The sequence below is a fragment of the Pan paniscus genome, chromosome 1 (assembly GCF_029289425.2).
Source record: "Pan paniscus chromosome 1, NHGRI_mPanPan1-v2.0_pri, whole genome shotgun sequence".
NCBI classification, from domain to species: Eukaryota; Metazoa; Chordata; class Mammalia; order Primates; family Hominidae; genus Pan; species Pan paniscus.
In genome coordinates, this window is record NC_073249.2 from 46,923,003 (window position 1) to 46,938,674 (window position 15,672).

General features: G+C 39.5%; 1 protein-coding gene across 8 annotated transcripts in view; it reads right to left on the bottom strand.

Moving 5' to 3' along the window:
* Nucleotides 1-15,672, bottom strand: part of PPP1R12B (protein phosphatase 1 regulatory subunit 12B) — a 242,178-nt gene that overhangs the window by 129,009 nt on the left and 97,497 nt on the right. For 5 of the 8 annotated variants that reach the window (XM_008976627.5, XM_008976626.6, XM_008976625.4 and 2 more), the window contains exons 13-14: nt 14,608-14,790; nt 10,675-10,857 (exon numbers count right to left, since the gene is read on the bottom strand). In XM_008976627.5, coding sequence (XP_008974875.3) covers nt 10,675-10,857; nt 14,608-14,790 — 366 coding nt within the window. Of the gene's footprint in view, nt 1-10,674; nt 10,858-14,607; nt 14,791-15,672 lie in introns of those variants that run through there. The other 3 variants (XM_003823009.4, XM_024930437.4, XM_034943682.3) reach the window with 2 other exon arrangements.

Below are 15,672 nucleotides of genomic sequence, written 5' to 3' on the forward strand. Positions count from 1 at the left end.
ATCAGAAAGCCCTAAAGATAGAGACTGTTGCATTCTGAGCTGTGGACTGGCCCCTGAGTCAAAACCTTTATTCTGAATGGATAATACTTAAATTCAATAGAAGAAATGGTCAGTGAATTCAATGAGGAGGAAAAGAAGGCCTAGGTGATGGTCTCTACTGTGCCTCTGACTCAGAGTGTCATATTAAGCAAATGACTCTATGCTCTTAGGGCCTCAGCATTCCCATTTGTAAAATAGGGAGCATATTGTTCTATTCCTTTCCTTCTTATAAAGAGAATACATTCAAGCACACTTGAGCTTTTCAGGGGGGAAAAAAGGAACTTCACAAATCCAAGACTATGCCCTTCTCAAAAAGGAATAAACTGTTTTACAAGTTCTGTACTGTGTATGCAAAACCATAAATTATCTAGAATCCTGCAAACCTTGAATCTCTATTATATTTACTCTTCAACGATCACGGCCTTCTTCACAGACTTACATTATAAGAAAGACTGTTGTCCCTATAATTAATATTCCTTCATGCCCTCCTGCTCCCTCTGCCCCATAATAACAGTAATCCTTTATCATTCTGGAACTTTGGAAAATACAGAAAAAATAAAAATAAAAAGTATCCATAATACACCCAAAAATCCAATATTAACATTTCCATGTTTATTACTATTTGGCATCATAATGTATTCTTTTATATCTAGCTTTGCTCATTTAGCAACATATCTGTAGTTAAACTGAGTAAAGAACTGTTAGCACAAGGGTGTAAAGCTGAGACTGATCATTGGCCAATTGGTATGCACATACCCACTTATCCCCTCTTAAGATAAAACATTCTCAGAAAAGGAGAGCCAGCTGTGCAATTTAATGGTAAAACCCACTCCCCAACTGAAGTGCTTTAATTACACTGCAAATGGAGATTATTTCTGAGAGAGAACCTTTTACTACTTTGGTCTTGCTGTGGCCAGTTTTAAAGCCCCATTTATCCCAATGCTCACTAATTGTTTGAAATTGGACCTGTGAACACAGGCTTCAGGCTTTTATCAAGGTTTCCCAGTAGGAGTCAAAATGCTTCCACAATGAGCTGATTACAGAGAAAGCTGCAGCTTCAAGAGTAGAATTAGCATCCAGCATGCTCTTTCAGAAGGAAAATTTAGCTGTTTTCAAAACATCTGATTTTTTTTTCTTTCAGTTTATGCTTGTCTAGCCAGAGAAACTAAATGGCTTTAATTCTGTAAAGGCTTAAATGATATGTTTTATTTGATCAAGTCATTCCCCTGCTGGAAATCCCTCAATTGTATTCCATAGCTTTGAGACTAGAAATTCAAATTTCTTAGCATAGTACAGACAAAAATCTACATGATTTGGTTCCTGCCTACCTCTCTAGCTTGACAATTTCCAAAGTTTCTCCAGTGGAATACCAGTCTTGGGTTTCTTTGAAAAACAAAACAAAACTACTAGATGGACTCAGAAATTTGGAAAATGCTGCAAATTCCCTAACCACTCCCATGTCCCACTCTCCCCATTCCCCAGAGAGGAATGACCCTAAGAAAGCTTTTGAGTGATCCTATTTATTCCCTCAATTGTATTCCATAGCTTTGAGACTAGAAATTCAAATTTCTTAGCATAGTACAGACAAAAATCTACATGATTTGGTTCCTGCCTACCTCTCTAGCTTGACAATTTCCAAAGTTTCTTCAGTGGAATACCAGTCTTGGGTTTCTTTGAAAAACAAAACAAAACTACTAGATGGACTCAGAAATTTGGAAAATGCTGCAAATCCCCTAACCACTCCCATGTCCCACTCTCCCCATTCCCCAGAGAGGAATGACCCTAAGAAGGCTTTTGAGTGATCCTATTTGTTTAATCCATTGTTCCCAAATTCATTTAGCCACAGAATACTTTTTTTTTTCCTTCATCTAAATCTGTTTCCACAAAAGACACTTTCAGATATGCTAGCCTGGCCTCACCTTCTCCCAACTTCAGGCATTCTGAACTTGTTTGTTTCTTGAATTTCTCATGTTTCCTCTCAAATACCATCCTCCTATTACTACTTATAGTTAACTTAAAGTTGCCTTTCAAAATTCAACTCCAGTTGCCTCCTCTGGTAGGCCTTCCTTGTCACCCTATTCAATCTAATTTAGATTCCCCTCCTCTATGCTCTCATAGCAATCTATACATATCTTTACCACAGCACTTAACAATTGTACAATAATATTTGATGTACTTATTTGACTTCCCATAATAGTTATATCCTCAAGGGTAGAAAAAATGTTTTCTTTCTTTCTTTTTTTTTTTTTTTGAGACGGAGTCTCGCTCTGTCTCCCAGGCTGGAGTGCAATGGCGCAATCTCAGCTCACTGCAACCTCTGCGTCCCAGGTTCAAGTGATTCTCCTGCCTCGGCCTCCTTAGTAGCTGGGATTACAGGCACGTGCCACCATGCCCAGCTAATTTTTTGTATTTTTTTAGTAGAGATGGTGTGTCGCCATGTTGGTCAGGCTGGTCTTGAACTCCAGACCTCAAGCAGTCCACCCGCCTCGGCCTCCCAAAGTGCTGGGATTACAGGTGTGAGCTACTGGGCCCAGCCAAAAAAATGTTTTCTTTGGTCTTGTATCCTTAATGTCTCTGTGCCTGGCACATGGCAGTCACTCAATAAATGGTTGTTAGGTGCTTTATATATGTGGGTTCCCATTTAAACAAGATTCTATATAGATAATACTATTTTGCAAAATCTTATACTTTAAAAACCATTCCTGATTCATTTACCAAACTGTTCCTATATGTGTGTCTATCTTCAATACAGCTGGTCAACTGTAATTCTTGTTACCTATTCCAATAATAGTTTGAGGTTTCTTTCTGCATTTAAAACTTTTATTACATGTTAGTCTGCATCTATGAGTTTGTCATAGAACTCTTCCCTCATGGTGACCTTCAGTGTTTATGTTTTATGTGAATTCATCTTTGGTTGAAACTGTTTTTACAGTTTACAGTCTTTTACTCTGGATTGCAGATGTGTTCCTTCAAGGTGGTTTTGAATTTACTTGTGCCAGGGCCCCAGAGTTTCAAGAGTACAGACACAGTTTCTGTATTAAATCCTTGACTTTTAGGATTTCTAAACTATATGAATAGTGAAAATTTCTCACAAGTGAGTCATCTGCCCTACCCTGACGCTTGTATAGATTTCCTTCCTTGCCACTCCTTTGAGCTATGGGCAAAGTACCCTTTTCATGAACCCTTTGAGATTTCTAGCTTGATATAGTTTCTTAGTTACAACTTGCAGCCTTAGTAGGTCCACAGCCATGCTTTCTACACACACGGCATTAAAATCTGAGTGTCCAGACCTTATGGTCTACATATAGGTCTGACACCAACCCTGGGTCACTCAAACTACTCTGGCTTTTGAGTACTCTTCACTTTTGTCATCTGAGAGTTCCCTATTATTCTTCTGAATTCAACTATGAATTTCTGTTTATAATGGGCAAGGGAGCCTTATAAGTTCCATCTACCATGTCGGAATTATCCTCCTAAACATATTTTCAAACCATTCACATTTCTTTCTTTCTTTTTTTTTTTTTTTTTTTTTTTGAGATGGATTCTTGCTCTGTCGCCCAGGCTGGAGTGCACTGGTACAATCTCGGCTCACTGCAACCTCCATTTCCCAGGCTCAAGCGATTCTACTGCCTCAGCCTCCTGAGTAGCTGGGATTACAGGCATGCATCACCACTCCTGGCTAATTTTTGTATTTTTATTAGAGACGGGATTTCACTGTGTTGGCCAGGCTGGTCTAGAACTCCTGACATCAAGTGATCCACCCCCCTCAGCCTCCCAAAGTGCTGGGATTACAGACATGAGTCACCGTGCCTGGCCAAGATCATTCACTTTTCTCTATCTCTTCTACCATTATCTCAGTGCAAGCCACTGTTCTCTCTCATGAGCCTTTCTTCTGCAGTGGTTTCCTTACTGGTCATCTCACATCCATTCTTGTGTATTTTTCCTCATCCAATTCATATGTAAAACTGCAGCCAGAGTTTAAAAGTCAGAACTTTAAAAACTATAGGTCACGTCATGGTACTTTTTGCTTAAAATCTTCTAGTGGCATATGACCCAGAAATTCTACTCCTAGGTATATAATCAAGAGAAATCAAACCAGATGTCCACACGAAAACTTCTACACAAATGCTTGTGGTAACATTATTCATAATAACTAAAAGGTGGAAACAACTCAAGTGTCCATTGACTTATGAATGGACAAAAAAAATGTGGCATTATCTATATGATGGAATATTATTCACCCATGTAAAGGAATAAAGTACTGATACATGCTATCATATGGATGAACCTTGAAAACATTATATTAAGTAAAAGAATTCAGGCACAAAAGATTGTATTTTTATTCCATTTATATAAAATGTCCAAAATAAGCAAATCTATAGACAAAAAGTAGATCAGTGGTTGCTTAGGCCTAGGGGGAATAAGGAGATTGTGGGGGATAGCTACAGGGTACAGGATTTCTCTCTAAGATGATGAAAATGTTCTGTAATTTACTGTGATGATGGCTCCACATATCTGTGAATATACTAAAAACCACTGCATTGTACACCTTAAATGAGTGAATTGTATGGTATGTGAATTCTCTCTCTCTCTCTCTCTCTATATATATGTATATAGCTCCTACCCACTCCTCAAGCTTCATCCTAGACCTCTCTCCCTCATTCTCTACTCTTAGTCACAATGCCTTCTCTCAGTTTCTCCAAAAGATCAAGTACCTTTCCACCTCAGTGTCTTTTCAATTGCCAGATCTTTTGTTTGCAATGCCCACTCCCTTCTCTTCACTTAGCTGTTACTTAACCAGCAGATCTCAGGTTGAGCAGTATCACACCCTCATGAGAGCCTTCTTTCATCCTCTAGGAGAAGGGAAATCTTTTTTTTTTTTAGAGACAGGGTTGTGCTCTGTGGTCGAGGATAGAGTACAGTGGTGTTATCATAGTTCATGGTAGCCTCAAACTCCGGGGCTCAAGAGCTTTTCCCGTCTCAGGCTCTCAAGCAGCTGGAAGCATGTGCCACCACCCAGTTAATTTTATTTTTGTAGACATGGGGTCTTGCTGTGTTGCCCAGGCTGGTCTTGAGCTCCTGGTCTCAAGTGATCCTCCCAACTTGGCCTCCCAAAGTGCCAAGATTACAGGTGTGAGCTACCATACCTGGCCAAGAAGGGAAGTCTTCTGTCGGCAGATTTTCGGTATGACACTGTTATAATAACTCATACTACTTCTTTATATTACACAAATATAATTATTTACATTTTTCTTTTTCACTAGCATATTTGTTTCACAAGGGCTCACATCATATTTGTCTGGTTCACTGATGTATCACCTGGGCTTCTCATAGCACCTGGCAACAGGTACTTTAAAATATTCAGTAAGTATTTTGAAGATGAATGAATGCTAGAACATATCCAGTGAATGAGTCCAACCAGTCTACATCTAACATCTCCCTACTTACTTATCTTGTGCCATTCCTAAAATGCACTTATTTTGACCTGTACTTGATGTACCACATTCAACTCATAATTCACTAATATTTTGATTTAACCCTTTGATTCATATATCTGGTCTCTGTTACAGGTACTATCTTATTGATTGTAGGTTACAACATTTCCAGAAGGCAGTAAAACTAAGTTTCTCCAAATAACAGTTCATGCAACAAGGTATTTAATAATGCAGTTTTATAAACTACCTGATTTCCCCCATCCTTTCTGGGATCAGCTCTTAATGATGAATTTAACTCATTTTACTTCTTTCAGCTCAGAAAGATTTTTTAAAGAGAGTTTTTGTCAGCTAGAGATTACTTCTGCATTTAGTTTCTAGGTGAAACTAATAGTATCTAAATTACATTTGAGCTATTAAGTATAGAAGCATTTACTATTCAACACTGATTTATTACTATTTCCTTGGCTGGAGACCAATTTTGAAAAGACAGTTATTGGCTCTGAAACCTGTTAGCCCAGAAATTAGTTTCCTTCCATTTTATGTAAAGAAATGAAAAAAAGAAAAAAGAAAGGATGGGAAAGAAAAGAAGAAGAAAAACACTATTTTCCAACTCAACATCTCCCTTCCTTCTCAAAATGTGTCTTTATAAAAAAAAAAAAAAGTGTCTTTATAATAGACACATTAGACCTGTCCTTATAATAAGCAAACATAAAAAGTTCGATTTGTATTGTATCTTGCATCTTGTTTAATTTGTATTGTATCTTTTATACTTACTACACATACATACATACTCACGTGGGACCTGATGGCTTCACTGCTGAATTTTACCAAACACTTAAAGAAGAATTAATACCAATCTTACTCAAACTATTCTGAAAAACAGAAAAGGAAGGAATACTTCCAAACTTATCTAATGAGGCCAACATTACCTTGATACCAAATCAGACAAAGACACATCAAAAAAAGAAAACTACAGGCCAATACTAGCAAACCAAGTTCAACAACACATTAAAAAGATAATTCATCATGACCAAGTGGGATTTATCCCAGGGATGCAAGGATGGTTCAAAGATACACAAGTCAATCAATGTGATATATCATATTGACAGAATGAAAGATAAAAACACTATGATCATTTCAATTGATGCTGAAATAGCATTTGATAAAATTCAACATCCTTTCCTGATAAAAACCCTCAAAAAACTGGGTACAGAAGGAACATACTTCAACACACTACAAGCCATATATGACAAACCCACAGCTATTATCATACTGAATGGCGAAAAACTGAAAGCCTTTCCTCTAAGATCTGAAACAAGACAAGGATGTCCACTTTCAACCACTGTTATTCAATATAGTGCTGGAAGTCCTACCTAGAGCAATCGGACAAGAGAAAGCAATAGGCCAGGCACAGTGGCTCACGCCTGTAATCTTAGCATTTCGGAAGGCAGAGGTGGGAAAATGGCTTGACCCCAGGAGTTTGAGACCAGCTTGGACAACACAGTGAGACCCCATCTCTATTTAAAAAAAAAAAAAAGAGAGAGAGAGAGAAAGTAATACATGACATACAAATTGGAAAGGAAGAAGTTTGCAGATAGATAATCTTATATTTGGAAAAACCTAAAGACTCCACCAAAAAAACTATTAGAACTGAAAAATTCAATAAAGTTGCAGAATTCAAAGTCAACATACAAAAGTCACTAGCACTTTTATTTGCCAACAGTGAACAATCTGAAAAAGAAATCAAGAAAGTAAACCCCCTTCTCCCTCTCCCTCTCCCTCTCCCCCTCCCCCTCCCCCTCTCCCATCTCCCCACCGTCTCCCTCTCCCTCTTTCCACGGTCTCCCTCTGATGCCGAGCCAAAGCTGGACTGTACTGCTGCCATCTCGGCTCACTGCAACCTCCCTGCCTGATTCTCCTGCCTCAGCTTGCCGAGTGCCTGTGATTGCAGGCGCACACCGCCACGCCTGACTGGTTTTCGTATTTTTTTGGTGGAGACGGGGTTTCGCTGTGTTGGCCAGGCTGGTCTCCAGCTCCTAACCACGAGTGATCCGCCAGCCTTGGCCTCCCGAGGTGCCGGGATTGCAGACGGAGTCTCGTTCACTCAGTGCTCAATGGTGCCCAGGCTGGAGTGCAGTGGCGTGATTTCGGCTCGCTACAACCTCCACCTCCCAGCCGCCTGCCTTGGCCTCCCAAAGTGCCGAGATTGCAGCCTCTGCCCGGCCGCCACCCCGTCTGGAAAGTGAGGAGCGTCTCTGCCCGGCTGCCCATCGTCTGAGATGTGGGGAGCGCCTCTGCCCCGCCGCCCCGTCTGGGATGTGAGGAGCGCCTCTGCCCGGCCGCGACCCCATCTGGTAGGTGAGGAGCGTCTCTGCCCGGCCACCCCATCTGAGAAGTGAGGAGCCCCTCCGCCCAGCAGCTGCCCCGTCTGAGAAGTGAGGAGCCCCTCCGCCCGGCAGCCACCCCGTCTGGGAAGTGAGGAGCGTCTCCACCCGGCAGCCACCCCGTCCAGAAGGGAGGTGGGGGTCAGCCCCCGCCCGGCCAGCTGCCCCATCCGGGAGGAAGGTGGGGGGTCAGCCCCCGCCCGGCCAGCTGCCCCGTCCGGGAGGTCGGGGGCGCCTCTGCCCGGTCGCCCCTACTGGGAAGTGAGGAGCCCCTCTGCCCGGCCACCACCCCGTCTGGGAGGTGTACCCAACAGCTCACTGAGAACGGGCCATGATGACAATGGCGGTTTTGTGGAATAGAAAAGGGGGAAAGGTGGGGAAAAGACTGAGAAATCGGATGGTTGCTGTGTCTGTGTAGAAAGAAGTAGACATGGGAGACTTTTCATTTTGTTCTGTACTAAGAAAAATTCTTCTGCCTTGGGATCCTGTTGATCTGTGACCTTACCCCCAACCCTGTGCTCTCTGAAACATGTGCTGTGTCCACTCAGGGTTAAATGGATTAAGGGCGGTGCAAGATGTGCTTTGTTAAACAGATGCTTGAAGGCACCACTCCCTAATCTCAAGTACCCAGGGACACAAACACTGTGGAAGGCCGCAGGGTCCTCTGCCTAGGAAAACCAGAGACCTTTGTTCACTTGTTTATCTGCTGACCTTCCCTCCACTATTGTCCTATGACCCTGCCAAATCCCCCTCTGCGAGAAACACCCAAGAATGATCAATAAAAAATAAATAAATAAAAAATAAAAAATAAATAAATAAATCATACTACTATTAAAAAAAAAAGAAAGTAAACCCATTTACAGTAGTTACAAATAAAATAAAATACCTAGGAATTAATCAAATAACTAAAAGATCTTTACAATGAAAACTATAAAACACTGGTGTAAGAAATTAAACAGCACACAAATAAAGGAAAGATATTCCATATTCATGGACTGGAAGAATCAATATTGTTAAAACGTCCATACTACCCAAAGCAATCTACAGATTCAATACAATCCCTATCAAAATACCAATGCTATTCTTGACAGAAATAGAAAAAATAATCCTAAAATTCATATGGAACTACAAAAGACCCAGAATAGCAAAGCCACCCTAAGCAAAAAGAACAAAACTGGAATAACATTACCTGACTTCAGATGATACCACAAAGCTATTATAACCAAAACAGCATAGTGCTGACATAAAAACAGACACATAGACCAATGGAACAGAGTAGAGAACTCAGAAATAAATCCATACATCTACAGTAAACTCATTTTTGACAAAGGTGCCAAGAACATACATTGGAGAAAAGACAATCTCTTAATACACACAAATATAAAAAAGCTCCTTCCTTTGGATATTCAAAATAATATGAAGTCAAACTGAAATCTAAATTTTGATAAGATTTCACCTGGTCTAATCTTAACAAGGGATAATTATAGCCTTAGTCTTTAAGTACATTTGAAACTCCCAAATGCAGTACATTCTATTTTTAATACTTCCTCAAGTAGGAGAAAATGACCCATTCTTGCTCGGTCACATTTTCTAATGTTTCTCTTAATGCTGGCAATCAAAAAGTTTTTCTTAGCTTCTACCTTAAATCTCTTCTATGTCAATTCACAATATTCTCTCATAACTTCTCTCTAAAGAAATTACAGAATATCTAGTCACTATTCTTCTACCATATCATCACATATTATTCATTTATTTTTCTGGTATTCTTCTCAAATTAATCAAAAGTTTATATCCTAGTTCTATTTCTTTGAGCCTTGTGTCATACTGTTTCCTTTCTTTGCTGCCAGAGAAGTCAACGTAGACTATCCATAACAAAACAAAAGATCCTTCTCTGTGCTTCACAGGTTCTCCATTACAAAATGGTGAAATAATGCCTAACAATTGTCTCTATCACAAGACAAACAGAAAAAAGATATGCTTAAATCCATAACGACAGCCGGGAGCAGTGGCTCACGCCTGTAATCCCAGCACTTTGGGAGGCCGAGGCGGGCGGATCACGAGGTCAGGACATTGAGACCATCCTGGCTAACATGGTGAAACCCCGTCTCTACTAAAAATATAAAAGATTAGCCAGGTGTGGTGGCAGGTAGCTGTAGTCCCAGCTACTCAGGAGGCTGAGGAAGGAGAATGGCATGAACCCGGGAGGCAGAGCCTGCAGTGAGCCGAGATCGCGCCACTGCACTCCAGCCTGGGCGACAGAGCAAGACTCCGTCTCAAAAAAATAAAAAAAATAAAAAAAATAAATCCATAACGGCGTTAAGTGTCTATGCTAAATAATCATAAATAATTGAGTCACCAAAAACTGACTGCTCAGAGACAAAATACAGAACAATAATATAAAGATATATTTTCAGGCTGGGCGCAGTGGCTCAGGCCTGTAATCCCAGCACTTTGAGAGGCCGAGGTGGATAGATCATGAGGTCAGGAGATCGAGACCATCCTGGCTAACATGGTGAAACCCCGTCTCTACTAAAAATACAAAAAAATTAGCCGGGTGGGGTGACACACGCCTGCAGTCCCAGCTACTTGGGAGGCTGAGGCAGGAGAATCGTTTTAACCCGGGAGGAGGAGGTTGCAGTGAGCCAAGATGGCGCCACTGCACTCCAGCCTGGGCGACAGAGAGAGGCTCTGTCTCAAAAAAAAAAAAGACATATTTTCATAAATGTATTTGAAATTGGGAAAAACACTTTATGCCCATTCCTTTATCGTCTACCTCAAAGCAGAGCCCCACAAATGAAATCAGTAACTCAACATACCTCCTCTTCTCCCTGGCTTCCACAGAGGAATCTGTTCCAGTAATGGAGAGCACAGGAGTAGCTGTAACCCCATTGGCAGTGCTAGGAAGAGGGCGATTGGTGATCACACAGAGCGGGGTGCTAGAAGAGACATTGTCTGCTGTTTTCTCTGCTGTCGTGTCGGCCTGGGATTTGTGAGGAGTCCTGAAATTTAAAAAGATACAAGCAGAAAGGAAATGGTTAGGCATGCTATACAACAAAGCACTGGCACAGAGACAGAAGGATTAAAGAGTGGTTCATCTAGGAAATCTCACTCTGATTTTGTTTGTTGGTTTCTTAATTTTGAGCTCTTACAGCTTGGAATAGTATAATTACATGTTCAGTCTGACATCCTTTGCCTGAGGAGTCACATTTTATGAGACTTGTATGTGTATGTGTGTGCCTGAGATTTTGTTTTAACAAAAATCATTAGCTATGGCACAAGGCAAGATAGTGACATATGCAAGAGTGTTTTAAATGACTCCCCAGTAGCACCTGGTCTCTGCACATGCACACGGAGACATGGCCTCTCTACAAAAGAAAAAGACATTAAAGTCACTTACAATATTAGTCTCCACCTGTTCCTTAATTCTTGGCAGTGGGAGTCTTTGTGGTAGTCCTCAGCCTAGATTTGATGACCATCTTCTTGGATTATCCAGAGACAAGTGATACTCTACAGTCTCAGTATGCTTAGTTCTCCCTCACCTAATTCAGCAACTGCTCTCTCTTCCCATTTAACCAAATGCCTAATTGTCTATATTCATAACTGCAAAAGTGAGAAATTGAAACAAAAACCAAACCGGATTCTATAAGTATCCTTAACCACAGACTTTTCAACAGCAAGCTGTATAATTAAACTCATTTACATGAAAACAAGACCTTTGTTTCTTAACGAAGAGTTGGGAGCAACCATTGGCTCTCCACCCAAAAAGCTATCATTTGTGATGTCAGAGCTGTTGCTGGGGTAACAGAGGTCCAAAACTGATACAGAGATGGAGAAAGCAATGAAAAGCACAAATATTAAAAATCTATTTTTTTCACCTACTCACAATTATTAGCAGAAATGTTCACGGGTAGCTCTAAGCTTACTTCCAAATAATCAAATTACAAGCTTGAAAAAAAATAATAAAAACATAAAAATGTAAATATGGTACCTAGATACAAACATAAAGGCAGAATATTTTAAAAGATACATGTAATATCTAAAAAACACATGCTACTTCTCCAGAAGCAATTAATGACTAAGAAAAAAGGTGAAATTTTATAGTCTTTTTTAACAAAAAAAGAAAAGGCAAAAAATTCCTCAGACTTACAAGATACAAATCTATAGGAAGTACTAATAAAATTAGCTAGACACACAGCTATAAAAAATTACACTTAACCAAACCTTACCTGAAGTTCTTTTTAGGTTAATAACATGTTTTGGTCTCACTGTAATTTCTTATGCTTTTGAAATGCCAAGGATTTTATTTTATTAAATTACATAATAGGACTTTTACTATTATTTTGAAATGCAGTGTAATTTTACAAGTAGATTGTTAGAATAAGAACAGCCCTAGAGCAGAGATCAGAGGATATGCAATGGAGTAGAATAAATATGGGCTTTGGAAACACAACATTTGCTTAAATGTAGATTCTCTGATCTCTTCTTCATTGATAAAATAGAGATAGTGGCACCTTAAAATACAGGGTTCTTCTAATGATTAAATAAAATAATGTCTGCAGGACACCTAAAATAGTACCCAGAATAAAATATAAACTCAGCAGATACAAACAGTGACAAAATAGGTAAGAGCTTTGAAATGTACAAATCTGAGTTCAAATCCTATCTCAGGCCCTCACTAGCTGTGTGACCTTGGGCAGATGATTAACCTTTTGGTCTGAGTTTCCTCATCTATAAAATAATACTTCATATAATAGGGGGCTCATTATAAGAGAATAGATGATATATGTATGCATGAGACAGCTAGTTGTCTAACCCATATCCATTGTCCCTTTCTTCTTTATGAACTGAATCCCTATATCATTGAGGGCAGCAATATACCTAGTTAAAAGTCCACACTTCTCAAAGTCTCCTGGCCACTAGAGGTATCCAATGAGACATATGCAGACAACTAGTACTTCTGGGAAAATTCTCAGTTCAGAAGCATTTTTTCTTTGTCTGCTTCCTTCTTTCCTCTTCCTTCTTCCCTAGAGTACAGCCATGATAGCTATAGCTTCAGCAGTTATTCTGGACCATCAGGCAACCCATGGAAATGGCAGCCATGATGCAAGAACTGTGGAGCGAAAGAACCTGGATCCTTTAATGACTGTGGAGCTACTAAGCCAGCTCTGCATATTTCTGGACTTTCTTAAGTGCAAGAAAAAAAAAAAAAACCTTTATCTTATTTAAGCCACTACTATTTAGATTTATCGTTACATATGAGCAAACTAAATCCCAGTATAATAGCCAACCAAATGCCTGTCACATAATGGGGTCCAACAAATGGCAGCTGTAATTATTTTCTCTCAGTTGCAGCTCTTAATAGTTATAGTAATAGCAATATAGTATTATTATATAATATATAATATTATATATGTAAAATATAGTAATACGGCCGGGTGCAGTGGCTCTCGCCTGTAATCCTAGCACTTTGGGAGGCCAAAGTGGGCGGATCATGAGGTCAGGAGATAGAGATCATCCTCATCCTGGATAACACGGTGAAACACCGTCTCTACTAAAAATACAAAAAATTAGCCGGGTATGGTGGCATGCGCCTGTAGTCCCAGCTACTCGGGAGGCTGAGGCAGAAGAATCACTCGAGCCCGGGAGGTGAAGGTTGCAGTCAGCCAAGACTGCACCACTGCACTCCAGCCTGGGTGACAGAGTGATATTCCATCTCAAAAAAAAAAAAAAATATATATATATATATATAGAGAGAGAGAGAGAGTAATATAATATAGTAATAATAACCTCTCTATGTTTGTTTCTTCAGCTATGGTGATAATAGTTAACATGTCTATGCAACTGGATTATTATAAGGACCTAATAAATTTACCTATAATTATACAGTATTATTATTAATAATCCATCATAAACCCTTCCCTCCTGGCTGAATTAATGATCACCGCTTATTTTAGGGAAAGAAATCTAGTAAACTGACAAATATCAATCAAGCACCATCACTGGTGTTCCTGCAACAACACTATCATTAAGATTTTTTTCATTTTCTTTATCAGTTGTAGACACAGACCCAAAAAAAAGAGACCCTTTGCCACCACACATAAAGGATTAAAAGCCACAGTTAAAACTACAGCTAAAGTCCTAATGTACTTTCACAATAACATTCTACCATGCTATCCCTTAGATGAACTAGAAACCAAGAAGATACTGCCCCCACAACACAGTTTAGACAAACACAAATCTGTCCCTTCTCACAATGTTTCCAGCAAAATACTCTCATTGGCTGGGAGTTTTCAGAAGGCTATCATAGGCTTTTGGAAAATGAGTTAGCTTTCTTTCTGATTTGGGTTTGCATGTCATTTAAAAGACTAAATACAAGAGATTCCTATTATAATTACTGGAAAATTAATAGAAGTAAAATATGAAAATGTTTTCAATATTTAATTTACCACAATAGTATGATCCTTAAATTGTAATCACAACTGGTTAGGTTGTTGAGGGATGAAATCAGTCATATTAAGCTGATGTCCAAACACCAAGTACAATTATACATACCCTTTGATTATTCAATATGCAACTGTTGACTGGTTAATACAAGTCAAAGCAAAAGCATCTTCATTAAATTCAGACATTTTCTCAGGAGTTCTAACTTGTTTTTATAGTGATAAAGTCTCTTTGGTTCAAATTTCATATGTGTTTTCAGAGCCATTAACTTTGATGAATGCAACTCAAATGGCTTCAAGAAGCCTTACCTGCCATGATGTACAGATGCAGTAGTGTTTGCACTGATTGGTGCAGGGCAAGAAGAGGCAGGTTGCCACTGGCTGCCCCGAGAGGTAGATGAACCAATGGTAATGGGTGAGGTAGCAGGAGATGAATTGCGATTGGCTGAAATGTAGGGACTTGTGGGGTCACTACTTCTACCAAATGAAGCACTGCAAAACAGCACACAGTCACTTTCTTCAGGACATGCTGCTCACCCACCATTTCCCAGCACCACCTTCCCACCCAGATTGTGCACTTGAAATGAATATAGACCAAAGAAAGGGTATGACAACTGGGAAGTGAAGTGATCAACTCCAGCTAGAGCTGAGTCACTGGCAGCAAGCAGGCAATCATCCAAAAGAATGAAGGAATCATCACTCTTTGAAGGATGGTCTTTTTGGTCAATCATCCAAAAGAGTGAAGGAACATGGAGGAAGAGAGATGATACTGAATGAGGGAAAGCAGGAAAGTAGAATATATGATAAGAGGAGAGGCTAAGAAAGGGAATAATAGGAAAAAGGATAATTTTATTAGAAAAAAGTAATTCCCAACAAACCCAAGGCAAATAATCATGCAACCCCAAATGTCTACCTGATACAGAATTAGCACTGCAAAAGCAAAAGTAAGACCAGAGAATTTGGAGAGGTTGTGGAGCAGAGATTTAAAATTTAAAAGTGGAAAGAGTAAAGAAGCTCTGTGAAAAAAAATGACTTTGAGAACTGCAGTTATTCAGCCTAAAGCAAAATTGTCTCTGGGAGGATTTAGTTTTAAGCCTAGAAAGTAATACTGTATGAGCAATAAAGGGCAACTTGTATTTGTTTTGATTGAAGACAGGTAAGAACCATCTCAATTGCAGGAAAAAATTATTTGGGTTCAAATTTCAAAAATACTTCTTGACTATAATAGAAATGAGACACTTGAGGAGATAACCAAAAAAAGCTATAAAGCCTTCCTTGGAAAAGAGGTATTTTAATATGGGCCATATGAAAGGAATTTCTGCCTATACACAAGAGATGAACTCTCATTCTCATTTTCAAAGATGAAAATGGAAT